Source organism: Ahaetulla prasina, chromosome 2 (genome assembly GCF_028640845.1).
Source record: "Ahaetulla prasina isolate Xishuangbanna chromosome 2, ASM2864084v1, whole genome shotgun sequence".
Taxonomy (NCBI): domain Eukaryota; kingdom Metazoa; phylum Chordata; class Lepidosauria; order Squamata; family Colubridae; genus Ahaetulla; species Ahaetulla prasina.
This window is the reverse complement of record NC_080540.1, coordinates 22,021,335-22,048,678: the sequence shown is the minus strand read 5'-3', so window position 1 is coordinate 22,048,678 and position 27,344 is coordinate 22,021,335. Positions and strand designations below refer to the sequence as shown.

Genomic DNA, 27,344 nt, shown 5'->3' with positions numbered 1-27,344 from the left:
AGCTGTAATGTTACCAAACAGGATAAAGTCAGCGCAATATGCTGAAGGGTGCAGAGATAAAGAGGAATTGGGGAAAGGAAGGATCAGATGAAGGCCCGAGAGCTACAGTGCCTCCTGACCCTTTTGTGAAAAGGTCACAAAAGGTCTTTGCTGCTGTGGAAGTGTAAGGTCTAGATGGGTCTTTGGGGCTGCAACCTCTCAGGACTTCCCCGCTGAGGAACTTTCAACAATTTAGCAAACTATAAACGGAGGTTGTGTGCTGTGTACTGATTTTAAGCTAAACCTTCCTTCTCAGCCAAGACAATTACCACAAGGGCTTAAAACCTGTTCACTGAAGGGAAGGGGAAATTCTTCCTTCACATTGTAGGAAGAGAGCCATGTTAGTTTATGGTAGCTAGAAAAACCAGATTGTCTGGGAACACCTTTTCCAAATTCTGTTAGCTTTCAGGAGCCGTAGTAAACTTCATCAGACGCAATGCTCCATATGTATGGGGAGAACCCAGCTGAATATGCAGTTTATTCATCGGTCTCATGTTGCCACCCATTTCTTTCTTCTGCTTAATTTCAGGGCGAAGCCTTCCGATGCCTTTGTTCTAATGCCATCTGCCTGTACTCGGCTAGCTGTACCTTGAATTTACTACAATCTGCCTGTCTCCTCTGCTTTGAGCCAGCTGGGAATTGAGCAAGCCAGCTCTTAGCCCAGGAAGAGCCATGCCTCTGGAAGACGATGAGCTCAGCTGGAAAAAACAAGCGGAAGACATCCGGGAAATCTATGAATTTCGGGAGGTGCTGGGCACGTGAGTTCTTTCAGCTCTAGGGCAGTCTGGGTAGAGGCCCTTGCTCAAGGAGAGGAGAGAGTTTCGTGGGATCCAGCCAAGAGTGCCAGAATTTGAACTACAGTCGTTTCATCTAAAAATCTCCTCCTGGGTTTTCCTGCCTGAGCCTTCTTAATTTTGGCAACCTTAGACTAATTTAGAGAAGACCATGATGGAAATAGAATTCTTTTTATATTGGGAGGGTAATCTTTGTAAATCTTTTCTAATTACCGAGTCTGCCAGTAGATCCAAATCCCAACTGTGATCTGCCTGCAAACTTGTTTATTCAACACGTTGTAATCTAAAATAGCAGTCCTTGTTGTTTGAAGTTCTCATAGATTGAGAGGGTCATTTACAGGTTATTATATTCTGCACAACCCTGAACTACACCCTGCAGAAGCAAATATTCATAAGCTTGTTTACTAGGGCTATCTTGAGAGTTTGCTGCAAATAAGGCTGTTGTTGATTGCTGTCTTGAATTCAGCCAGCTGGCTTAGATCCATTATTTGAAAACCATTTTTATTTTTATTTTTGCAAATCCAACGAGATTGGTTAATTCAAATCAACTGAATTCGTAGAATCTATAGAAGTGAGAAGAGTCAACTTTTAAAGAAGTTAGATAAGGTGTCCTTTCTCCACTTCTATTTATTTTATCATTAGAAATATTGACAAAAATCAGAGAAGATCAGAAATAAAGGCTTAAATCCAAGGAAGAATACAAGGTTCAAACATTCAGGCTGATGATATGGTTTTATGGAAGATTCATTAGAAACCGGCCGAAACTGATTAAAAAACCAACATTTGGTGAAGTTGGGACTCAGATAAACAAAAATAAATCTAATTAATAACCTCAGTAAAAAAAAAAACTGAAGACAAAATCAAAATACTTGAAAATAAAATATTTAGGGATTTGGCTTACAGCAGTGTTGTCAATTAGGAGGACAATTATAAAATACTAAATAATAATAAAAAGATTTGGATAATTGGAAAATCTACAAATTTTCATTATTGGCAGAACTGCTGATTAGCTTAATATTTTGGGAAATTTTATATCTGTTCCAGTCATTCAATAAAATTAGGAAAACATTCTTTCAAGAGTTGAACAAATTATTTACTAAATTCATGCAAAAAATCTGGATTAAATTAAAATTATTGCAAGATATGAAAGATAGGGTTTGGCTTTATCAGATTGGGAATTATACTACCAAGCATCAATTATCACAGCTAGATTGGATGGAATTGAAAAATAAATAATTCTAGCAATAGAAGGTCACGATTTGCAAAGAAATGGCATGCATTCCTTTGGGACGACAAATACAAAACACATAAATATTTTCAAACACACATGATTAGGAATGCTCTGCTACAGATTTGGAAAAAAACTATACAAGATCCCAATGTGCTATTCAATTTAAATAATGAAATACCCAAATTTATTAGATATAGACAAGATAATTAGCTAATTAATAAATGTACAGAAATTTGAGAACAAAACACGAACTGAAAAAAGTGATGGCATTAGATTGGTGGATATACAATCAAGATCACAGAGGATAAAAATTACGAAATACAAAGAGCAAGAACTGGATAAAATTGTACATGGAACAGAGTTAAAATTAATCAGTCTCTATATGAATACCTATTGCGATATAAAATAAAAAGATGAAGTGATTAAGACAATGATCAAATGGGCAAAAACTTGGATACAATATAGAATTGGAGAAATGGGAAAATAATATAAATATAAAATGACAATGTCAGTGGCATTCAAGGAAAACCAGTTGAAAATGTTTTATAGATGGCATCTTCCAGTAGCAAGGCTTGCTAAGGTTCGAATAACTCCACATTATATTGGAAGTGTAAAAGATATGAGAACTATTACCATTTGATGGACATGTCCAACATCAAAAAATTCTGGGTTATAAAATTAAAAGTGGCTAAGCTGATTCAACTTAGACTGGAAGTCCTCCTGCTGGGAATACTCAGAAAGAGTAAGAAATAAGATACCTAATTCTATATAAAGAATATAGGAAGTGATAAAGACAAAAACAACATCATATTTATGTACAAACTATTATCCATCATTAATCATTTTTATTTATTACTGATTCAGGCCTGCCCGATTGCCACTTCCTTTCTTCACAACCTCCCTCTCTACCCTCTACTACTTTCACACCTTCATCTCCTTCACTTTACTACTTCCTCTCCTCCTTCTCCACTCCTCCCTTCTTCCACCCTGTCTAACCTTCTTATTCCCCTCCTCCTTCTCTACTCTTTCCTACCTACTTTCTTTCCTCCTTCTACTTCTCTCTCCTTTTCTTTCTAAAATGGCAGTCGAGCATCCCCAATATCATTTTAAATTTTATTTTCATATCTTCAAAAGTTACTGTACATTAATAATCAATCCATGTATCATTTTCCCCCCTTTCCCCCCCTCCCCCTTCCCCCCCCAGACTTCCCAGAGCAAATACTGGGTATTATGACCAACAATCACAAGCTAAAGTATACAAAATATACATAACCTCCCACCTTTAAAAATTTAAAACTTTAGATCCCCTCACAATAAAAATAAAGAGATAGGAAAGAATAATAAAAAGAAAAAAAGAAAAGAAGCAATACCAACTTCACATATTACTTCTTCTTACAGTCCATTTTTAAAATTAATCCATCTTCTCAAATTCAATTTTTTTTCCACTTGTATATTCCTTCAAATTTCATAAGTCCATTTCTCAAATTACAGTCCATCTTCTCGAACTCAAATTTTCATCACTTATATATTTCTTCAATTGCCATAACATTTAATGTCCGTTCTTCTTACAGTCCATTTTAAAAATTAGTCCATCTTCTAAAATTCAATTTTTTTTCCACTTGTATATTCCTTCAAATTTCATAAGTCCATTTCTTAAATTACAATCCAGCTTCTCAAATTCAAATTTTCATCACTTATATATTTCTTCAATTGTCATAACATTTAATATCCAATCTTCCAATACTACTCCATCAATCAAATATCATTTCGAATAAAATCTCTCAAATATAATATTTCCAGCTTAACTTCATAACTTTTACTATCTATAAATGTGTCAATTAAAACAAATAATCATTTAAACTACATCCACAATATAACAGTAAACAGTTAAAATCATTACATCCACATTATCTAAATTCATAAATTTCACTTTCCATCCTTCACAATTAAATAATATCATCCCATAGTTTTATACCATACAAATAGCAAATAACAGAAATCCTATAATTTATATCCTAAACAAATCAATTCCAAAAATTAACCATAATCATCATATTCACATCTTAAACATTCCTCCCCTCTCCCATTCTATTTTCCATCATTTCCAAACCAATTAACTTAGCATCTAACAACAAAGGATTCCACTCTTTAAAACATTAATATAAAATGTCTCGCTTTCATAACTGAATTAAGAAAATACTTTCTGCCTCTAAAATTCACTGACAAACCCATTGGAACTTCCCATCTAAAATATATCTGATGTTTCTTAAACTCATCCACTAAAAAAGCAAATTCTCTTCTCTTTCTTAACATTTTAGGAGGAATTTCCTTCATCATTTTTATATCTTGTCCCAATATTTGAAATTTATTTTTATAAAAGGCTTGCAAAATTTCATACCTAACCTTTTTAGTTGTAAAATAAATAACCACATCCCTCGGTACTCTATTTTGTCTTGCCCACCAAGAATTAACACGATAAATTCTTTCAATATTAATCTCAAAATCTTCCGGCTCCACACCCTTTATCTGAGCAAAGACTTGCGTAAAAATCTCTTAAATTTTCCTTCCTATTTTGCTTCAAACGCCTCACCCTTATAGCATATTCCATTAATCTATATTGTAATATTACTCTTTCTTCATCTGCCCTATCTACCTTTGCCTGTATATCTTCCATCTTATTATCTAAGTTCCAATTGTTTTGATTTTTTTGAATTTCCTCTATTTTCCTTTGCAACTCTAAATTAGCTTTATTAATTTCTGCAAGATCATCTTCCATCTGAATACAAGAGCTTAATATTTGCGCAATTGCATCCTTTACAATTTTCATTTCCCTCTTCTGCTCTTCCACCACTTCCTTAAAATCCAACATCTCTTTCTCTATTTCATCAAATTTTCGATCTATTTCTAAAAAATGACTCTCCAAAAACTCCTGTAAAGAATTTCTTAATTCCTTTTGATTTCTTCTTTTAATTTTTGAATCTGAACTGAAGAAATTTCAAAGTGTTTAATGAATTTTGGCACTATTTGCTTAAAAGCCATTTTTAAAAAATATAACTTAATAACAGATCCAAAAAAAAATTAAAAAAGAAAAATTCAAAAAACTTTTCTTCTAAATCACTATAATCCCAAAGAGGAAGAAAAAATATAAATCATAAAATTCTCGTTTCTTCCATTTAGTCAGTATCTTCCTATATATCTTCTAATTCGACACTAGCTGTTAGTAAGCATTTCTTTAACTTTCGTTTCCAGTACACACATTCCACAAAACCGCCATTTGCTTTCTTCTCTCCTATCTTCGCAACAAATATATCCTCAGGGGTTTGCAGTCTTCTTACAAACAAGTACTAGAACTCCAGTTTCTGCTCCGTCCACGTTACAATCCATCATAAATCAATTCCTGCCATGGAAATTGGACGCTACGTTTCGTCTGCCATAAAAGGCAGATGCCTCCCCCAATCTGGAGCTTTTCAGGCTATGGTAGGAGAGCTCCCCGCAAGCCTCAGAAGCTTTTTCTGTGGCTATATTTGGGTGTCTCAACTTCAGTCTGAATGCTCATCTCTCCCTCTTTGCCCAAGGGAAGAGATTTCCAAGCTGTTGGACCAGATTTACGATGTCCTGACAGCTCTACAGACTAGGGAGTTAGCAGCCTAATCAAAGCTGCTTCTCAACGAAGCGGAGTCCCTTTGCTTTCCTTTTTTGATGACGTTTTTGTTGTTAGGTGTCCATTTTAAGACTTGAGATAGAACCTAGAAACTTGAAGGTTTCTACTGTTGATGCTTTGTTGTCTAGTATTGTAATAGAATAGAATAGAATAGAATAGAATAGAATAGAATTTTATTGGCCAAGTGTGATTGGACACACAAGGAATTTGTCTTGGTGCATATGCTCTCAGTGTACATAAAAGAAAAGATACGTTCATCAAGGTACAACATTTACAACACAATTGATGATCAATATATCAATATAAATCATAAGGATTGCCAGCAACAAGTTATAGTCATACAGTCATAAGTGGAAAGAGATTGGTGATGGGAACTATGAAACGATTAATAGTAGTGCAGATTCAGTAAATAGTCTGACAGTGTTGAGGGAATTATTTGTTTAGCAGAGTGATGGCCTTCGGGGAAAAACTGTTCTTGTGTCTAGTTGTTCTGGTGTGCAGTGCTCTATAGCGTCGTTTTGAGGGTAGGAGTTGAAACAGTTTATGTCCAGGATGCGAGGGATCTGCAAATATTTTCACGGCCCTCTTCTTGATTCGTGCAGTATACAGGTCCTCAATGGAAGGCAAGTTGGTAGCAATTATTTTTTCTGCAGTTCTAATTATTGTAATAATTGTAAGAGATGGTAATATAGAGGGTTTCTCCTAAAATCTACCACCATTTCTACGGTTTTGAGTGTATTTAGTTCAAGATTGTTCCGGTCGCACCACAAGGCTAGTTGTTCAACCTCCCGTCTGTATGCAGATTTGTCGTTGTCTCGAATGAGACTGATCACTGTGGTATCATCTACAAACTTCAGTACTTTAACAGAGGGATCTTTTGAGATGCAATCATTGGTGTATAGAGAGAAGAGAAGTGGAGAGAGCACACAGCCCTGGGGGGCTCCTGTGCTAATTGTACAGGTATCTGATGTGATTTTGCCTAGCTTTACCTGTTGCTTCCTGTCTGTTAGGAAGCTTATGATCCATTTACAAGCGTAGTCAGGTACAGCTAGCTGATTTAGTTTAGTTAGAAGAATATCTGGAATGATGGTATTGAATGCTGAACTAAAGTCTACAAAGAGGACCCTTGGAGATTCAAGACATCGTAGGATGTAGTGCAGAGTCATATTAACAGTGTCATCTGTTGATCTATTTGGTCGATAGGCAAATTGCAAGGGGTCTAATAGCGGATCCGTGATTTATTTATTTATTTATTTATTTGATCATATTTATATACCGCCCTATCTCCCGAAGGACTCAGGGCGGTTTACAGGCACTTAAAAAACACATAAATACAATATAAAAAACAATTAAAAAACTTATTCTAAAAGCCCAATAATTAAAATATAGGAATAAAACCCAATTTAAAACCATAAATTTAAAATCTAACTCAGTCCTGCGCAATTAAATAAGTATGTTTTAAGCTCGCGGAAGGTCCGAAGGTCTGGAAGCTGACGAAGTCCGGGGGTAGTTCGTTCCAGAGGGTGGGAGCCCCACAGAAGGCCCTTCCCCTGGGCGTCGCCAGACGACATTGCCTCGCTGACGGCACCCTGAGGAGTCCCTCTCTATGAGAGCGCACGGGTCGGTGAGAGGTATTCGGTAGCAGTAGGCGGTCCCGTAAATAACCCGGCCCTATGCCATGGAGCGCTTTAAAGGTGGTCACCAAAACCTTGAAGTGCACCCGGAAGGCCACAGGTAGCCAGTGCAGTCTGCGCAGGATGGGTGTTATGCGGGAGCCACGGGGGGCTCCATCTATCACCCGCGCAGCTGCATTCTGGACCAACTGCAGCCTCCGGATGCCCTTCAAGGGGAGCCCCATGTAGAGAGCATTGCAGTAATCCAGGCGAGACGTCACGAGTGCGTGCAGTGCATTGCAGTAATCCAGGCGAGACGTCACGAGTGATGATTTTCAGGTGGGCCAGCACTAGCCTTTTAAAAGTTTTCATGACTACAGATGTTAGAGCAACTGGTCTGTAGTCATTCAGTCCCTTGATGGTGGGCTTCTTCGGCACTGGGATGATAGTAGAGTGTTTAAAGCAAGAAGGAACATGGCACATCTCTAGTGATTTATTGAAGATATGGGTGAAGATGGGGGCCAGTTGGTCAGCAGAGACTTTTAAGAAAGACGGAGTTATCTTGTCTGGGCCTGGTGCTTTTCCTGGCTTTTGTCTGTGAAATAGACCTTGCACCTCATTTTCGGTAATCACCAGAGGTGGTGGGCCCAATGGGATGGGATCAGTTGTAGGAGGCTTGACTGTTGTTAGTGTGGGGGTTGTGGAGATAGGTGGCTGTAGTTTCCTCTCAAACCTACAGTAAAACACATTCTTACCATGGTTGTTAAGTGAATCAGGCTTCCCATTGACTTTGCTTTTCAGAAGGTTGCAAAGGGAATCACTTGACTTCAGGACCCTGCAACCGTCATGAATATGAATCAATTGCCAAGCATCCAAATTTTGATCATGTGACTCAGTGGTAAAATCCAATTTTTTTTTTACTACCGGTTCTGTCGGCGTGGCTTGGTGGGCATGGTGTGGCTAGGTGGGCATGGCTTGGTGGGCATGGCAGGGGAAGGATACTGCAAAATCTCCATTCCCACTCCACTCCAAGGGAAGGATACTGCAAAATCCCCATTCCCTCCCCACTCCTGGGAGAAGGATACTACAAAATCTCCGTTCCCACCCCACTCTGGGGCCAGCCAGAGGTGGTATTTGCCGGTTCTCCAAACTGCTCAAAATTTCCACTACCGGTTCTCCAGAACCTGTCAGAACCTGCTGGCTTTCACCCCTGATGTGACTGTGGGGATACTTCAATGGTTGTGAAGTATGAAAAATGGTCATAACTCACATTTTTCAGTGACGTTGTAACTTCAAACGGTCACTGAATGAACTGTTGTAAGCCGGGGACTATCTGTATTCTCTACAATATTCATAACTGCAAATAGCTTTGGAAGAGTAAAAACTACCTGCCATATTCTGCAAGAAAAGTACTATCCCTAACTATGCAGCCTTCAAAAGTTACTTTAGATTATTTTTGTATTAGAAGTTATAAGTCAGAGATGTCTATGGACATGTTTTCACATGTTTCCAGTTGGGGATTGTCAAGGTCAGCGGTTCCCAAATTGTGTTCCACAGAACCCTCCAGTTCCTCAAAAGCGTGCTAGGGGTTCTGCGAAAAATCTCAAAAATCAAATTTAAAACAGATTTTAAAATAAAACCACACAAGGCCAACTACCTTGTACCAAAATAAAGGTTACATTTAAAATGTTTTCTCTTTATTTTCAAACCTACTACATTATGCAAAATGCTCAGGCAATAGGAGTAGACGAAAGAAGTTGTGAGTTCTTAATAATAATGCTCAATAAAAAAGTTAGGGTTCCATAGGGAAAATGTCTTCTAAAGAGTCCCCTAACCAAAAAAAAGTTTGGGATCTGCTGGTCCAGGCCTTCATGGAATGGATCAGCTTGGAGAAGGTTGGCAAACTGACCATGAAGGAAAATGGCTGCTGTACAAGAATGTAAAGCTCCTTGTTTCCTTTTGTTAAATTGCCCCACACGCTACATCTGAAATTAGTGTCAGGACGGTTCAACAACAGATGAATATTAGTTCAGGCAACTTATGGCCTCAAATATTAGCATAGGATTTGTTAATATTGACAGGAGGTGTGGGCTGCAACATAAGTATGTGCACAGTCTTGTCACGTGCTGCTATTTTAAGGAAGAGGATTCACTCCAGGTGACTAGTTATTTTAAGCTGTGGCACTCAGTGTGAAGACTGGAGATGGCAAGACTATAAATTCAGATAAGCCGGCTGCCATTTTGAAATGAACCTTTCTTCAAAGGAACTGAAATGTGATCCTTTATGGGTGAAATTAGAGAATAAACAAATATGGTCCCACTATTAAAAACCCAAAGCCTATCTTTTCTTTTCCTGTTTCTCTTCCAGCATCGTTGTGCAGTAGGGAGCTGGAAACATGAGGTCCCTATTCACAAATGCTGCTTGGAATAAAGGTGTGGTCAACATAAGCATTATTTTCCAGAAGGATCAGTAATGCGGCATTTTTCTCTGACATTGAGTTGTCATAGATCAGAGGTGGGGAACGATGGCTCCTTTATGACTTGTGGACTTCTGCTCCCAGAATTCCTGAACCAGCATTGAGTTGAAGTTCAAAAGTCATAAAAGGACCATGGCCCACAAAAACTCATGAATATTTTAATGCTTCTGCGAGTTGAAGATCACAAGTCATAAAAGGACCATCGTTCACCACCCCTGTCATAGACTCTTCTTAAATAAAATGGCCATTTGAACCGCTGTCTTCTGATCCCGCGTCCAACGGTTCACAAAAACTCATGCCATAATTATGAATATTTTAATGCTTCTAGATTTTTGGGTGTCTTTGTTAAGGATTCAGGAAGCGTGGCACAGTGGTTAGAATGCAATACTGCAGGCTACTTCTGCTGACTGCTGGCTGCCAGCAGTTCGGCAGTTCGATTCCCACCGGCTCAAGATTGACTCAGCCTTCCCTCCTTCCGAGATCAGTCAAATGAGCACTCAAATTGTTGAGGGCCATAGGCTGACTCTGTAAACTGCTTAGAGAGGGCTTTGAAGCACTGTGACTCTAGGTGCTATTGCTATATCGCTGATGCAGGGCACAGCTCCTTGTTTATTCTGATCCAACATTTCCCGAGTTTCCCTATGAGTATCATACCTTTATGGTACTTGGAAGAATATTAATGCATGTTTAGGGTAATGCATATACCCTAAATGTATTTTTCCTACATGTAGGAAAATGAAATGGGAGCTGTTTTGTTTATTACTCAACCGGTCTGGAATGAATGGATGCTGTGCCTTATGTGAACTGACTCAAGCACTCCTCCCCACCTTTCCTAACGCCTGGAAGAGAAAAGTAGGGCGCAGCCCATCCATTAGCTTTTGCCAGCCTTTGTTTTTAGCACTGCAGCTTGTTGTATGTCTAAAAAGCATTAGAGAAGCCCCTGTGGATTGGATCAAAAGCTTATCTAATCCATCATCCTGTTTTCTACAGTGGCCAGCCAAGTCCTTCTGGGAAGCCCACCAGCTGTTTGAGAGGTCATGTCATGTTGTTCCCTAGCAAGTGGTATTTAGAGGCCTGTCGGAGATACTGTACCAGATTCCCATCATAACCAGTTCTTGTTCATTTCCTTATCCACCACAAATTTCCCCAGGCCATAAACAGCAGCTGGAAAATTGAATTCATCTGGTGGGGCTAAACGGGATGGCTGACATATCAGAATGTAAATATTGGTGGATGTGGAGGCACCAGGCCTTCTCTTCTGTGGTTCTTCAATTATGGTAGCTAATTTTTCACCCATGTCTCCTTTGTCTCCTTTGTGTGTGTGTGTGTGTGTGTGTGTGTGTGTGTGTGTGTGTGTGTGTATATATATATATAAATACAACTGAAATGAAAAGAAAAATAATGGGGAAAGGGGGAGAGAGAACTATGGGATAAAGGAGAGGGAGGGAGGGAAGGAAGGGAAAGAGAAGGAAGAAAGGAGGAAAGGAAGGAAGGAAGGAAGGAAGAAGGAAGGAAGGAAGGAAGGAAGGAAGGAAGGAAGGAAGGAAGGAAGGAAGGAAGGAAGGAAAAGGAATTGGAATTGGAATTGGAATTGGAATTGGAATTAGAATTCTTTATTGGCCAAGTGTGATTGGACACATAAGGAATTTGTCTTTGAGGCATATGCTCTCAGTGTACATAAAAGAAAAGATACGTTCATCAAGAATCATAAGGTACAACACTTAATGATAGTCATAGGATATAAATAAGCAATCAAATCATACCAGGAAAGAATCAATATAAATTGTAAGAATACAAGTAACAAAGTTACAGTCATACAGTCATAAGTGGGAGGAGATGGGTGATAGGCATGATGAGAAGATTTCTCATCATTTCTTCTTGAAATGCAAGAAGAAAGAATGTAATGCGAAAGAAAGAAAGAAAGAGAAAGAGAGAAAGAAAAGCATTTACTTCTGGCTCTTTTCAGTGCAGTAGAATGAAATAATAACATGACAGCATCAACTTTGTACATTTGCATTCTTAATAATGTACCAGCCATTTCTATAACAACAAACGTGTCTAATCAGCAAATCCCATTTTCCCCCCTATTTCAAGCACAAAATCGAGAAGCGGTTTCCAAATAGAAACCGAGTTGGATGTATTCTTTTTTTTCTTTTCCCTAACTCCTGTTAGCACTCCACCAGATGTGATTGCAATCATAACAGATGTGATTGCAAAGCACAGACGAGTCTTTCAGAATAAAAAGGGTGCCTGTTTCCAGAAAAATGAGGGTGCGCGCTTGAATTGTACATCTCTATTTAAGGGGGGATAGCAGCCCCTGGTTTCTGAGATCCAGGTATTTCTCCATCCAAGTGGAAAGAATGCCCTACTTATCCTTGTTCTTGTTCCACTTCTAACCTAGAGGGTGGGACCATCATCCTACGGTGTTTTTCTCCTCTCGTCCCCCTTAGTTTGCAGATACAGGGAGACCTTATTAGTTCTGAGGTTCAAAACAGATTGAATCTCTGTGGTTCCATCCCAACTTTGCCTGCCAGGTTGATAAGCTCAGATTCCGCTCTTCCTGGCACATTCTCTTTCTCCTTCCTGCCCAATGCCATCTCTCACATGTTCGCCTATAAATAGCTGAGATTCTGCAGGTTGCTGTGGTGACAGTGGCTGGGTGAGAGATCCAGCCGGGTGTAAGGGGGAGGGGGGTTGGTGCTAAGGAGAGGGCAGAGCAAAGAGTGAGGTCACTTACTTTGACCCCCCCCTCCCTCCCTCCCTTTTACTTTTCTCCCTTCCCTTTGCTTTGCTGGGCTGATGGTCCTTTTTCCGTCGTTTGCTTCCTGGACTTCAAACGTTTTACATCCGTTGACACTCTGCAGCAGGCGATGCCTGTCTAAATGGGGCATCTCCTGGCCAGGGAGATATGTGCCTAGTGTCTCACTTTCCTCCCCACTCCCCCCCCCCCATCCATCTTGTTTTCCAGAGGGGCCTTCTCGGAAGTGGTGCTGGCGGAAGAGAAATCGACTCAGAAATTGGTGGCCATCAAATGCATTGCCAAGAAGGTGCTAGAAGGAAAAGAGACCAGCATTGAAAACGAGATTGCCGTGCTTCACAAGTGCGTGGTACCTCTCCTCATCCTCTTCCTTCTTTGACTCTTATCAGTCTGGCTCGGGGAAAAAATAGATGCTGCAGTCCAGATCTTTTCCGAACTGAGACCAACCAAGTTGCTTTGGAAAGCTCAGAAGCAAAGCAAACCAGGAGCAACTAACCTCTATTCCAGGGGTGTCAAACTCAAGGCCCGTGGGCCGGATCCAGCCCATGGGCTGCTTAGATCTGGCCCGCAGGGAAAGACTAGCCCACAGTGACTGGGCTGAGGGACAGAGTTATCCTTTGCCACTGTGCACTCCTGTCTTAGGATAAGCAACCTTTGGGATTGGAGACTCTGTATGCCTGAAGGATTTGCTAAAGGGCTAGAGGCTAGAGCAGAGGTGTCAAACTCAATTTCATTGGAAGGTCGCATTAGGGTTGTGTTTGACCTCGGGGAGGCAGGCTGGGCGTGGCCAGGGTGGATATGGCCAGCTTGAAATCACTTGTGTTGGGGTTGCCTGTGGGGAGCGCTCTGCCAGCGAAAATGAGCTCCTGAGCTCCATTTTTGCCTGCGACAACAGCTTCCTGCAACCCTCTGCTAGCGAAAACGGAGCTCGGGAAGGCTGCGCACAGCCCTCCCAAGCTCCCTTTTTGGCTGAGACGGCCTCCTGCAACCCTCTGCCAGTGAAAATGGAGCTCGGGAAGGCTGCGCATGGTTTTCCCGGGGTCCATTTTCGCTGGCAGAGGGCCGCAGGAGGCTGTCACAGCCAAACATGGAGCCCTTTTTCTGGCAGAGAATCGAACTGGCTACGCGCCCCCCCTGGTCAGGCCCAATCCTGCCCCCAACCAGGTCAAACACAACCCTGATGCAGGCCGAGTTTGACACCCCTGCTCTATTATCTCTGCCCAAGATTTGATTCTTCACACATCATGAGGGATTCGGGTTAGGGACGTTGTCCTGTTGCTTGTTGCGTCTTTGTCGAGTTGCAAACGTGGAGAAGAACGCAAAGTTTCTGGCGCACTGTTTTTTTATTGCATGAGTGGGAAGCATGGCAAAGGAGAAATCCTGGGACAGATAGTCCTCGACTTATGACCACAATCGAGCCCCAAATTTCTGTTGCTAAGCGAAACAAAGCTTAACTGAGTTTGGCCCCATGTTATGACCTTTTTTGCCACAGTTGTTAATCACTGCAATGGTTACGGTAAGTTAGTATCACTAGTTGTTAACTGAACTGGCTTCCCCATTGGCTTTGCTTGTGAGAAGGTTGCAAACCGTAATCGCATAACCCCGGGACACTGCAACCGTCATAAATATGAGTCGGTTGACAAGCCGCTGAATTATGATCACATGACCGTGGGAATGCTGCAATGGTCAAAAGTATGAAAAATGGTTACAAGCCACTTTTTCCAGATCCGTTGTAACTTCAAAACAGTCACTAAATGAGCTCTTGTAAGTTGAGGACTACTGGTGGTATGTTTCAGTATAAAGTGGTATATTTTAATATAAGTTCCTTTTTTAAAAGAACATAGTGGTGCATTGCTTCTCTTATGCTAGAGCAGGGTCCCCAACCTTGGCAACTTTAAGCCTGGAGGTTTAAGCCTGGAGGACTTCAACTCCCAGCAAAGCTGGCTGGGGAATTCTGGGAGTTGAAGTCCACCAGGCTTAAAGTTGCCAAGGTTGGGGACCCCTGTGCTAGAGCATCTTTCCACATATCCATTCAGTGAAGTGCGGCGATGACAGTGGAATTGTCTATTTATTCCATACTGCATGGCCCTCAAAAGTGAACTGCATAAGGGTTTAGCTAGCCCTGGAGATTGTATCTCCGGCTGCTTCAAGCAATTTTGTCCTCCAATCAAGTCATTTCCAGCAGTAGAACAGAATTGGAGTGATGGAATTGCTTAAAGCAATAAAAATACAGCAAGGTAAAACAGGAAAGGGCCTACAGGATTTTAGAAATAGAATAATAGATTTGGAAGGGACCTTGGAGGTCTTCTAGTCCAACCCCCTGCCTAGGCAGAAAACCCTACACCACTTCAGATAAATGGTTATTCAATATTCTTCTTAAAAACTTCCACTGTTGGAGCATTCACAACTTTTGGAGCAAGTTGTTGCACTGATTAATTGTTCTGACTGTCAGGAAATTTCTCCTTAGTTCTAAGTTGCTTCTTTCCTTGATCAGTTTCCACCCATTGCTTCTTGTTTTACCCTCAGGTGCTTTGGAGAATAGCTTGACTCCCTCTTCTTTGTAGCAGCCCCTGAGATATTGGAACACTGCTATCATGTCTTAATTTTAATTCTTTTAATTCTTTTACCTAAGCATTTCGTGTCAAAAACAAATGGGCTACTTTCCTTCTGGGCAGGTGAGGAGAATGCATGAATAAATACACACGGTTGTTTCATCACAATTCATCTAGCCCGAGGGTGGGCAACTATGGCCCCTTTACAGCCTGTGGACTTATTGCAAAAGCACTTTTTCTAAAAGTCAACTGGACTTCCTTGTTTGTTTTTTTCTTTGAAAACATTTTGTTTCACATGTCGTTCTAACTTTAGTTTCTGTTAGAACTGAAGAAGCTTCTTGGATGAGAAGTAAAATGTTTTCAAAGAAAAAAATTAAGGAAGTCAAAGTGCCTTTTTGGAAAAAGTATCTTTGGGACAACCATGACCTGGATGATTGAGAATCTCCATAGATTCTCAATCATCCTATGGACTTCAACTCTCAACTATACTGGCTCAGGAATTCTGGGAGTTGAAGTCTACAGTTGCTCCTCACCTTCGATCTAGCCCTAAATCCACTCCCAGAACTAATGAAAATGCATTGTTTAGGTCTAATTAAATGTTGTCTAAACCAGTAGTTAGTTCCCAACCTTTTCTAGGACCTGTCCCGTATCCCTAGGAAATGTTTGATTAATATTCATTACCCCTATAAAAAAATAGAACAGAACAGAACAGAATAGAATAGAATAAGAATTTTTTATTGGCCAAATGTGATTGGACATACAAGGAATTTGTCTTGGCGCTTATGCTCTCAGTGTACATAAAAGAAAATATACCTTCATCAAAAATTCTAAGGTACGGACTTCCGGTTTGGCACCGTAGGTGATGGCGGTGATCTTTACGATCACCAACCTCTGGATTATGTGGAATCGCTAGGACAGCTTAAATCTGCTGTCCAGCGGTTCGGAAAACCCCCTCTTCGGGAGAAGGAGAAGGTGGTGAGCTGAGGGCAGAGGTTGAATTTCCCTAAAGCCCCTGAGAAAAAAGGGGTTTGAAGGGTTAAGTTCCCTCCAGTAACCCGAAGTGCTCCAGATCCGAGGATTCTTCTGCTTTGGCGGAACCAATCACCACGACCAAATGCCGAGATTTATTTTGGACAATAAAGGATTATACCGGACAGAACGAAAGTGGGAGAACTTTATGCAAGTAGCCAAGCCGATTCCCCGATACTTTGTAACAAGCTTGAAAACAGTAAAAAAATGGAGGTGAATTGTTAACAAGTTAACGAGTGGAAAGCGAAAGCGATACTTTCAGTTTGCCGTCTGCAGTTGGTAATTTGCATGTTACTTTCTGCTCTTACTCTTTAACTCTTTGCTGCCTGCTGATAGAATCTAGGGGAGATTTTTAAATACTGCTTTAAAAGACTGTGTTTCTTAGAGGTTAAGAAGATTTAAAGTGAATATTAAGTTGGAAATAAATAAATAAATAATTTTATAGAAGATGGCAGCCAAACAATTAAAGTCTACTGTAACAAAGAGCTCTGGAACTTTATCAGCTGGTGCCTCTCCAGCTCATACAGCAGAGACTAGAACATTGAATTTAGAGGCGTTACAAGAGAACTTAAAAGGCTTTATAGAAGAAAAATTTAAAGTAATAACTGATGAGATGTCTGAAATGAAAGAGCAGATATCAGAAATTCAAGTGGGAAATAAAGAAGTTAAAGAAGGATTTGTAATGGCAGTACGAAGTTTGGCAACGAATGTGATTTTATTGGAAGAGGAGGTTGAAGAAATTAAGCAACATAATTTAAAATTAGAAAATAAAATGGATGAATTTCAAAGTAAAATGGAAAAACAGAGGATGAAATAGTTTTGATACAATATAGAAATATGGAATTTGCTCTTAGAATTCGAGGTTTGAAAGAAAATAAGGAAGAGAATTTAAGGAAATTTTTCTGAAGTATTTGCTGAGATATTAGCAGCTCGTCCAGCAGATGTGGCTTATCAAATTGATAAAATATATCGTGTGAATTCTTGGATAGCAAGGCAAAAAAGTTGCCAAGGGATGTTGTTATTTATTTTACAAACAGAACAGTGAGAAATCAGATTTTGCAAGCTTCATATAAGGGAGAAGATTCAGATTGCTGGTCAAGATATTTTGATATTAAAGGAAATTCCACCAAAATGTTAAGGGCTAGGAAGGAATTTGCCTTCCTGGTGAATGAACTTAAAAACATCAGATTGAATATAGATGGGATATTCCAACTGGTATAATAGTATATTATGCAGGAAAGTACATCGTTTCAATACGGTTGGAAAAGCAAGAGAATTTTATGTTGAGGTATTAAAGTTGGAAGTCTTCCCCATTGGAAGCTAGAAGAAGGAGGCTGAAGTGAAGGAAGAGAAGTGAAGCAGGTACAAGAACAGATTGTGATGGAAGAAGATTTATTACAAGTGTTGGAAATACCTACGACGGGTTTAGATTCAAAGAACAAAGGCTGACAAGAGCTGCTGCTAAACGCAAGGAACAAGAGATGAAGGCACAACAACAACTGGCAACTACTACAACGGAAACAGTGGGAGGAGCAAGGCCTAAAGTAAAATGTGATCTCGCCTGGTGTTCCAAAGTTTCCTTCGCCAATAATGGCAATTAAACTATTATCTTGGAATGTTAATGGCCTGAATTCACCGCAGAAGAGAAGGAAAGTATTTCATTATTTGAAACAATTTAAAAATGACATTACCTGTTTACAAGAAACACATATTAGATCTTGCTAAATGTTGGAGATGCGATTGTGAAGATGCTACTTATTACCATATATGGTGGACTTGTAAAAAAGTTAAAGCATTTTGGATTAAAGTATGGTGGATCATGCAGAATATTTTGAAAAAGAAGATTAAGTTTACTCTGCAGTTCTTTCTACTAGGAATAATTATGGACTATACAGCTATAGAGACTAAATTGATTTTGAACTTAATAACAGTCGCAAGACTTTTGACTGCTCAGTATTGGAAGAAAGAAGAATTACCTACAATCGAAGAATGGACACTATCAAATCTGGCAGAGATGACAAAAATCTCCGCTTATTTGAAAGACTATACACTAGAAAAATATATTTTAGAATGGAAAATGTGGATTGATTATATTTAAAATAAGTATCAGATAAAAAAAAAATATCGAATAGCATATGAGTAAATTTAGGAAATATTTTGTATTAGATATATTTTTGAAGGAGAGGGGAATTGAGAGTGTGACTAAGTGTGGTGTGACTAGAGATTATAATTTAGGAATTATTTTGGATTATGATTGTTAGTTTTGATACCCTGCATTTTGTTCTGGGAAGTCGGGGTGGGGGTGGGGGTAAGGGGAGGGAATTGGGAGGGGTTTGGTAGAGATGGAGTGATGGATAATGTACAGGGATTATTGAAGAAATATAATTAATGTAGGGTCGGGTCTGCATAGTTACCATTTTAGAACGGTGAGGAGGAGAAAGAGAGAGTAGGAGGTAGGAAAGAGGAGAAGAGGAAGGAAGAGGGATAGTAGAGGAGAAGGAAGGTGTAGGGTGGAGGGAGGAGCGGATGTAGATAAGAGAGAGAGAGAAGGTTTGGAAAGTAAAAGAAGGTAGAAGAGGAAGAGTGTTAAAAGGGTGGTGGTGACTGGGCAAGCCCGACTAATTGTATATAACTGTACATTGGATGAATTATTTGATATGATTGTAAAAATAAAACTTTTTATAAAAAAAAAAAAATTCTAAGGTACAACACTTAATGATAGTCATAGGGAACAGATAAGCAATCAAATCATATTAGGAAACAGTCAATATAAATCGTCAGGATACCAGCTACAAGGTGATTGTGACTTGTGACTTATCCCTAAGGGAGGGACACCACTGGTTGTCGTGCCCCCTGAAATTCCATCTCTAACCCTCTGTGGTGTGGGCACCCTTGGTTGGGAACTCCTGTTTTTTATATTACAACATTGAAGCCTATCCATGTTAGAATATGATTTTGGTCATCCCTAATCGTGATAACCATTGGCTAAAACATTTGAGATTGGGAAAATCGCCTTACCCAAATGGTAGAGATTAGATTTCCTTGGTGAGGTGATTTTTTTCCTTCCTTCCTTCCTTCCTTCCTTCCTTCCTTCCTTCCTTCCTTCCTTCCTTCCTTCCTTCTCCCCTCCCCCCTCCTTTCTTCCCATCTCCCTCCCTCTCTCTTCCTTCCTTCCTCCCTCCCTCTCACTCTTTCTTCCTTCTTTCCTCCCTCCCTCTCTTCCTCCCTCCCTCCTTTCTTCTCTTCTCCCTCCCTCCCCCTCTCTCTTCCTTCCTCCCTCTCTCCCTCCCTCCCTCTTTCTTTCTTCCTCCTCCTCTCTCTTCCTTCCTCCCTCCTTTCTTCTCTTCTCCCTGCCTCCCCCTCTCTCTTCCTTTCTCCCTCTCTCCCTCCCTCCCTCTTTCTTTCTTCCTCCCTCCCTCCTTCCTTTCTTCCCTTCTCCCTCCCTCCCTTCTTTTTTTTCTCTCTCTCTCTCTTTTTTTCTCTCTCTCCCTTCCTTCCTTCCTTCCTTCCTTCCTTCCTTCCTTCCTTCCTTCCTTCCTTTCTTTTTCTTTCTTTCTTCTGTTTGCAGTCCTCTTGCCCAAGGATGTCTACTTTGAAGTGAGATGTTTAGAATTGGATTGAGGAGCGATAGTTTTCCCCATATGATCCAGTTTCCATTCACAGTTGCTTCAAAGCAAGCTCATCAGTGGCCTTCTGCACCATCCTTTTTTTAGTTACCATATCTGATGTGGAATATCAGCTTTTCTGAAAATAGTCCAGGTTGGCACCACACAGTGTTTTCTTGTGACCAGAACAAGCCGTGTGACTCCGACCATCCATTGCTCATGCTTCATTAGGGCACCCTATCTGCGTGCTCTGGCATGACCCCTTTGCTGGCTCTTCAGCTGTAATTGTCACATTCGCTGTCTGTTACAAAGTTGGAGCTCTTCTTAGTGTTACTAAGACCTACTCGTGAGTTTTCAAATGATCAGTTCTTCTTGCTTACCGTCATCTATCACCAAACCAAAATAGTTGCACCAAACGAGCAAGTTGGAAAGTTCATTTAAGAGGAAAGAGCTATGGAAATTCTCTGGGTTCAATGATTTATTGCTGAAGTAGTTTATTTTTTAAAAAAACATGAAAGAAAACATTAGCTAACATGATAAAGGCAACAGTGAGGTGAAAGCACACTTGTACAGTATCTTATCTCCTGCTTCCAGCTAACAAATATTAGTTTTAGTCCAAGGATTTGGACATTCATATTTACTTTGTCATTGCTATTTTATTTTATTTTTGTCTTGCTGTCTTTCCTTAAAACATCCAGACAAAGCTACTACCAAATTCTTGCAGTTCTGTGGGTTTTATTCTTTTTTATACTTTAGTTTGGGTGGTATTTTTTTTTTTAATAATTGCATCAATACTTTGTCCAGTCTGGACTGGTGAAATCTTGTTGAAGCTTCTCTTAATTATCTTTAATTAAAATCTCCTTGCTCGCTGTATCTTTTTTTATGGCTTCCTGCTAATCATGGTCTGAATTGCACCTTGAGTAACTTCTCCAAAATGTCCTTAGTATCTGTTTCTTTCACTATGTAGCAGTGGCAGTAGAAGTTTTCAGTAACTGCCTCCCATCCCTATCCCCACTCTCTCCTCTTTTTCTCATATAAAAATGACTATTGTAGTATGATGCCAAGGACTTTGTGAAGGACTACAAGGGTGACCATAATTTTTAGGCTCTAAATTTGCACATTTCATGAATTTCCTTGAGGCCAGTCATATACAGCTAGTCCTTGACTTACAACCATTTGTTTAATGACCGTTTGAAGTTAGAAGGGCACTGAAAAAAGGGACTTCTTGTGACCATTTTTCACACTGACAATGATTGCAGCATCCTCATGATCACGTGAACAAAATGTGGATGCTTGGCCACTGGTTCTCACTTATGACTTTTGCAACCTTCTGACAAGCAAAGTCGATGTGAAAGCCAGATTCCGCATTTTATTCACTTAACAACTGCAGTCATTTACTAAAGGACTGTGGAGAAAAAAAGGTTATAAAATGGAGCAAAACTCACTTAAGAACTGTCTCGCTTAGCAACAGAAATGTGGGGCTCAAAATGTGGTCATAAGTAGAGGACTACCTGCAATTTCCTGCTGCCTGGCATAGGAACATATTTATTTATTTATTTATTTATTTATTTATTTATTTATTTATTTATTTATTTATTTATTTATTTATTATTTTAATTTCTATACCGCTCTTCTCCCAAAGGACTCAGGGCGGTTTACAGCCAAAATAAAACAATCAGATACAAAAGTTAAAAACAAATTTAAAAGACAAAAATTTAAATTTGGCTAAGAACTATAAAAATCCCATTTAATAAAACCCCATTTAAAAACTATTAGGCCAGTCCTGCGCGATGGAACAGAAACGTTTTCAGCTCGCGTCGAAAGATCAGGGAGTTGGCGGATCCCCGGTGGTAGCTCGTTCTAGAGGGTTGGAGCCCGCACAGAGAAGGCCCTCCCCCTGGGGGTCGCCAGCCGACATTGTCCGGCCGACGGCACCCTGAGGAGACCCTCCCTATCGGAGTGCACTGGTCGATGGGAGGCCACCGGTAGTAGCAGGCGGTCGCTATTTATTAGTGATCTTTACACAATTAATATTTATTTACTTCAGATTGTGGGTGCTTTACTTTTGGCTTGCGTGGACCGCATTTAGTGAAAAAGAATTGTTTTTCAATTCTTTTTCACTGCATATAAAACTGCATATAAAAGAACTGCATATAAAATATATAATGTTATAAAAACAATCATATAATAATGTTAAAAGTTTGCAATCTTGTGGAGCCACATTATTAGCTGTCCAGTCTGCCTGCAGCTATAGGTCACAGGTTGGTTACACCTGCTTTAGAAAATACTTCTGTCGAAGTGCCTACAACACCCTTTCAAAAGCAGTCAAAAGCAAAACCAATTTAATATCAGCAAACTGACCTGCATAACAATGCATTGCCATTTTTTTAAAAAAAAATGCTTGTATCTTTTTCCTCCCTTTAAAGGCAGATCTATAGTGATGTTGTGTTTCTCTAGTTTCCATTTAGCATTTTTATTGTCATTTCTGTGCCACGGCTCATTAATTCGTACCATAAACTAGCAAATTGGGGTAGCAAGGGCAATAATTGTAATTCCCCAGTTGTTTGCGTGGAAAGCCTTGCATCTTGATTAAAGAATCTAAGTGATTTTGCGAGAGAAGTAAAGATTTCAAATGAGGGGAAACAAATGAAAAGATTTGGAAGCTGTGTTGAGGAGACAGCCTGAATCCCAAAGAAGTGACTGGGTTTCAGTCTGGCATCCTTTGAACCTAACCATATGCAGTTAGTTTATACTACAGTATTCACACAGAGAACTTGAGGCTAATTGAGTAATCCATGGTTATGTTAACAACCAGGAAACAAGTTGGGGGGGGAAAAAAACCTTAATTGGTAATTTAAAAAGCAAATAGAAATCAAGGAGTGGATTCAAATGATGTTTATATATGTTAGTTACTGTTTCTCACTGGGGCATTAATTAGTACCAGTCCTTTGTTACAAATCGGTCAAAATGTTCTTAATCTTCTAAGGATTTTCTTCTCTCCAAATTCACATCACATTCTAAATTTATTTCTTTGGAATTCAGTTTCTACTTGACAGTCTGATCCTTTATTCTCCCAATATGTTTAATCCAGTCCAATTTTTTGACCAGTGGATCTGTCCGATAGATCAGGGGATCTCAAACCCCCCCCCCCCGGTCCGTGGACCACTATTGGGCTACAGCAGGCCAGAAACCAAGCTGCGCACGCAAGCAAAGCTCCATCCATGGGATGCAGGTAGCATGCAAAACCACATCCCCTCTGGCCCATGGAAAAAAACCTCTCTCCACGGAACCGGTTCCTAGTGGCTAAAATAAAATGCGGTAGATAATTACATTTAGCAAGATCAAAATACAACCACCATTTGCTCTAGGAATGTATCTCCTTAGTCCTTGGAGCAGAAACCAACACAAGCAAAGATTTTTTATAGTACAGGTAGTTCTCGACTTACAACTGTTCCTTTAGTGACTGTTCTAAATTACAACAGCCCTGAAAGGGTGACTTATGACCGATTATCCTATCTACCAATGTTGCACCATCCCCATGGTCATGTGATCAAAATTCAGGTGTTTGGCGACTGTCCTGTATTTATGCCTGGAGTCATGTGATCTCCATTTGTAAGATGGCTTCCGACAAGCAAAGTTAATAAGGGAAGCCTGATTCACTGAACAACTCCACGATCCACTTAACAACTTAAGTGGTGATTCACTTAACAACTGTGGCAAAAAAGGTCATAAAACGGGGTACAGCTCACTTGTCTTGCTTAGCAATGGAAATTTTGGGTTCCATTGTGGTCGTAAGCCGAGGACTAACTACCCTGGCTTTTTCCTCATTGTCCAGGCAGGCATTGACAGGAACAGTTAAGCAGGGTTTGGGAAGAGGGTCCTAGCCATGATGGAAGTTGAGACAGAGAGGCCAAATGGATTAACTGACTGGATTTAGGCCTTCCTGGAACAAGACTAACCGGATGGAGTTGTCTTTAATTCTGTGCACAATTCTTTACTTATTGCCAGGATCAATTCTTCCCATTTTGGGGTTCTCATAGGACAGGGGTGGCAAACTCACATTGTCACGGTGGTGTCACATGACATATGAGGATTTTTCCCCCTTTCGCTAAGGTGGGCATGGGCGTAGCCAACATGTGACGCATCTGGCCCAGGGGTGAAATCCAGCAGGTTCCGACAGGTTCTGGAGAACCGGTAGTGGAAATTTTGAGTAGTTTGGAGAACTGGCAAATACCACTTCTGGCTAGGCCCAGAGTGGGGTGGGAATGGAGATTTTGCAGTATCCTTCCCCTGCCACATCCACCAAGCCATGCCCACAGAACCGGTAGTAAAAAAAAAATTTGAATCCCACCACTGATCTGGCCCATGGGCCGGGAGTTTGACAGCCCTGTCATAAGACATTCATGTCAATTAATTCTTTTGGCCAGATATGATGAGAGTAAGAGTTGGATTTCAAGGTAGATTTTTTTTCTCCTCTAAAGTAAAGGGTGGAGGTCCCACCAGCAGCATTCTCCTAATCCTAAATCCAAGGTTCTTTCGCACTGTTTCCTCAAGATTCGTTCATCCCTTGAGGTGGGACTCTGCTTCAAACCAACCAATTTTACACACACACACGCACACACACACACACACACACACACACACACACACACACACACACCATAGTGACTGTGATATCAGCAATTTTTATTCCCAGGTTTGCTTTTTCTTAGCTTCTGTGCTTTTTCTCTTCCAAGCTCTTCCAAATCTCATTCTGTGCCTGCTGCCAGATTTTATTAAATTTTCCTCCAAAGGGGGTCTTAGTTGACAATATGACAAAATCCTGGCCATCATCTCACCATGTCATTAAACCTTCCCCCCCGCTGAGAAATAAGACTAACGCTAACACTGTCATCGTTTTGTGGAGCAACGTCTCCCCATCTGAGGATGACAAAAATGCATATAGTAACATGAGTGCAGAATATATATATATTTTTGCTACTGTGCAGTATAGGTAGTCCTCGACTTATAACAGTTCGCTTAGTGACCGTCCAAAGTGACAACGGCGCTGAAAAAAGTTACTTACAACTGTTTTTCACAGTTATGACCTTTGCAGCATCTTCATGATCATCTCAACATTCAGATGCTTATCGGGCCGTAATAGCTCAGGCTGTTAGAAGCCTGTTATTAGAACACAGTAGCCTGCAATTACTGCAGGTTCAAGCCCGGCCCAAGGTTGACTCAGCCTTCCACCCTTTATAAGGTAGGTAAAATGAGGACCCAGATTGTTGGGGGGGCAATAAGTTGACTTTGTAAATATACAAATAGAATGAGACTATTGCCTTACACACTGTAAGCCGCCCTGAGTCTCCGGAGAAGGGCGGGATATAAATGTAAATAAAAAAAAACAAAAAACTGGTTCATATTTATGACTGTTGCTCAGTCCCGGGGTCGTGTGATCCCCTTTTGTGACCTTCTGACAAGCAAAATCAGGGGAGAAGCCCAGTTTATTTAACAACTGGGGTTACTAACTTATCAACTGCAGTGATTCACTTAACAATTGTAGTAAGAAAGTTCATAAAATGTGGCAAAACTCACTTAACCAATGTCTCACTTAACAAGAGAAATGCTGGGCTCATTTGTGTTTGTAACTGGAAGACTACCTGTATTCAATAACACTCTGTCCCATGAAGAGCCACGTTTGTATTTTACATGGCAAGGCACTTCTGAGCTGATCCATAGACGATTTTTCTTTCAGAATAACATCAACATTAAAACTTATCAAGGCAACATGAAATAGATTTCCTTAGCGATCCGTAGCACTTCCGAATTAAAACGTGTTTCCCCTCTTGGCAGAATCAAGCATCCGAACATAGTGGCCCTGGATGACATCTACGAGAGTGGAGGACACCTCTACCTCATCATGCAGCTGTAAGTTGAAGATTTAGGAAGGAGGGAGAGGAAGGGTGCCACAGTTCTCAGGCCCTATTAGCCAAAAAGGAAAGGAATGCAATGGCTTACATGGTTGGGATGCTGGATTGGAGGTTAGCAAGCTCACGCTCGAGACCCGAGTGCTGCTGCCTGGCGGGGTGAGTTCCCATCATTTGCTGCAGCTCCTTGAAAGGAGCCCCCACAGCAGAGGTGAGATTCACTTACCTTCCCTACTAGTTCACAAATGTGAGTGTGCGCCTTCTGTGCATGGACAGTGCTTGCGCATTACGTCTGGGTGGCTGGGCGGAGCCTCCTGCAGTCGCCGGTACCGGTTCGCCCGACCTGGAGAGAACCGGCTGAATCCCACCTCTGCCCCACAGGCATTCCCTGGGCAATGGGGATGTCATTGGCTAATGCTTTCAACCTAGCAGACTCCTTAAACCAGGGGTCTCCAACCTTGGTCCCGTTAAGACTTGTGGACTTCAACTCCCAGAGTCCTGAGGAACTCTGGGAGTTGAAGTCCACAAGTCTTAAAGGGACCAAGGTTGGAGACCCTTACCTTAAATGATGCCTCTGATTTGAACAGAACTGGAGCTAAAAGGGAAAGGGATAAATACAGATAATCTTTGACTTCCAACCATATGTTTAGCGACTGTTATAAGTTACAACAGCACTGAAAAAAAATTGTCTTATGACCAGTCCTCGCTCTTACAACCGTTGCAGCTCATTCCCATGCTCAATGATGATCAAAATTTGGGCACTGGGCAGCTGGCATATATTTACAATGGTTGCAGCGTCCCATGATTACATGAACTGTTTGCAACTTTTCCCAGCCAGCTTTTGAGAAGCAGAGTCTACAAAGGATGCTGGATTTACATAACAACTGCGTTTTTCACTTAACAACTGCAGTGATTCACTTAACAACCAGCCAAAAGGTTGTAAAATCAGATACAAACTTGCTTAACAACTACCTCGTTTAGGTACAGAAATACTGGTCCCAATTGTGACATAAGTCATGGACTACCTGTAGCATGGCATGCCCTTGGCTTCTCAACCCCTCTGAGTCTTGTGGTGGACCTAATCCAGTGACGATGAACCTACGACACATGTGTCAAAGGTGACACATGCCATAATGTTTCGTGTGCCATGCCAACATTCACCAATACTTGACAAGAGCTATTCCCAAAACTTCAACTTTGAAAATGGCTTATACTTCATTTCATTTTTCATTTTTATTATTTGACCATTTTTTATATAATTCATAATAGGGACATGGTAGCTCAGGGGCTAAGACTCTGAGCTTGTCGATCGAAAGGTCGGCAGTTCAGCGGTTTGAATCCCTAGTGCTGCGTAACGGGGTGAGCTCCTGTTACTTGTCCCAGTTTCTACCAACCTAGTAGTTCGAAAGCACGTAAAAAATGCAAGTAAAAAAATAAGGACCACCTTTGATGGGAAGGTAACAGCGTTCTGTGCACCTTTGGCATTTAGTCATGCCAGCCACATGACCACGGAGACATCTTCGGACAGCGCTGGTTCTTAGGCTTTGAAACGGAGATGAGCACCACCCCCTAGAGTCGGGAACATATGTGCAAGGGGACCTTTACCTTTATCTATATAATTCATAGCACCACATTTGATTGGATTGTATATTTTTAAAGATTAAATAAATAACTAAA

At 40.6% G+C, this 27,344-nt stretch overlaps 1 protein-coding gene across 3 annotated transcripts in view; it reads left to right on the top strand.

Annotated features, from left to right (window-relative positions):
- CAMK1 (calcium/calmodulin dependent protein kinase I) overlaps nucleotides 1-27,344 on the top strand; it is a 67,085-nt gene that overhangs the window by 20,127 nt on the left and 19,614 nt on the right. The window contains exons 1-4 of one of the 3 annotated variants that reach the window (XM_058170211.1): nucleotides 75-163; nucleotides 569-797; nucleotides 12,783-12,914; nucleotides 25,594-25,668. In XM_058170211.1, the coding sequence (XP_058026194.1) occupies nucleotides 712-797; nucleotides 12,783-12,914; nucleotides 25,594-25,668 (293 nt within the window). In that variant the 5' untranslated portion in view covers nucleotides 75-163; nucleotides 569-711. Of the gene's footprint in view, nucleotides 1-74; nucleotides 164-232; nucleotides 252-568; nucleotides 798-12,782; nucleotides 12,915-25,593; nucleotides 25,669-27,344 lie in introns of those variants that run through there. The other 2 variants (XM_058170210.1, XM_058170209.1) reach the window with 2 other exon arrangements.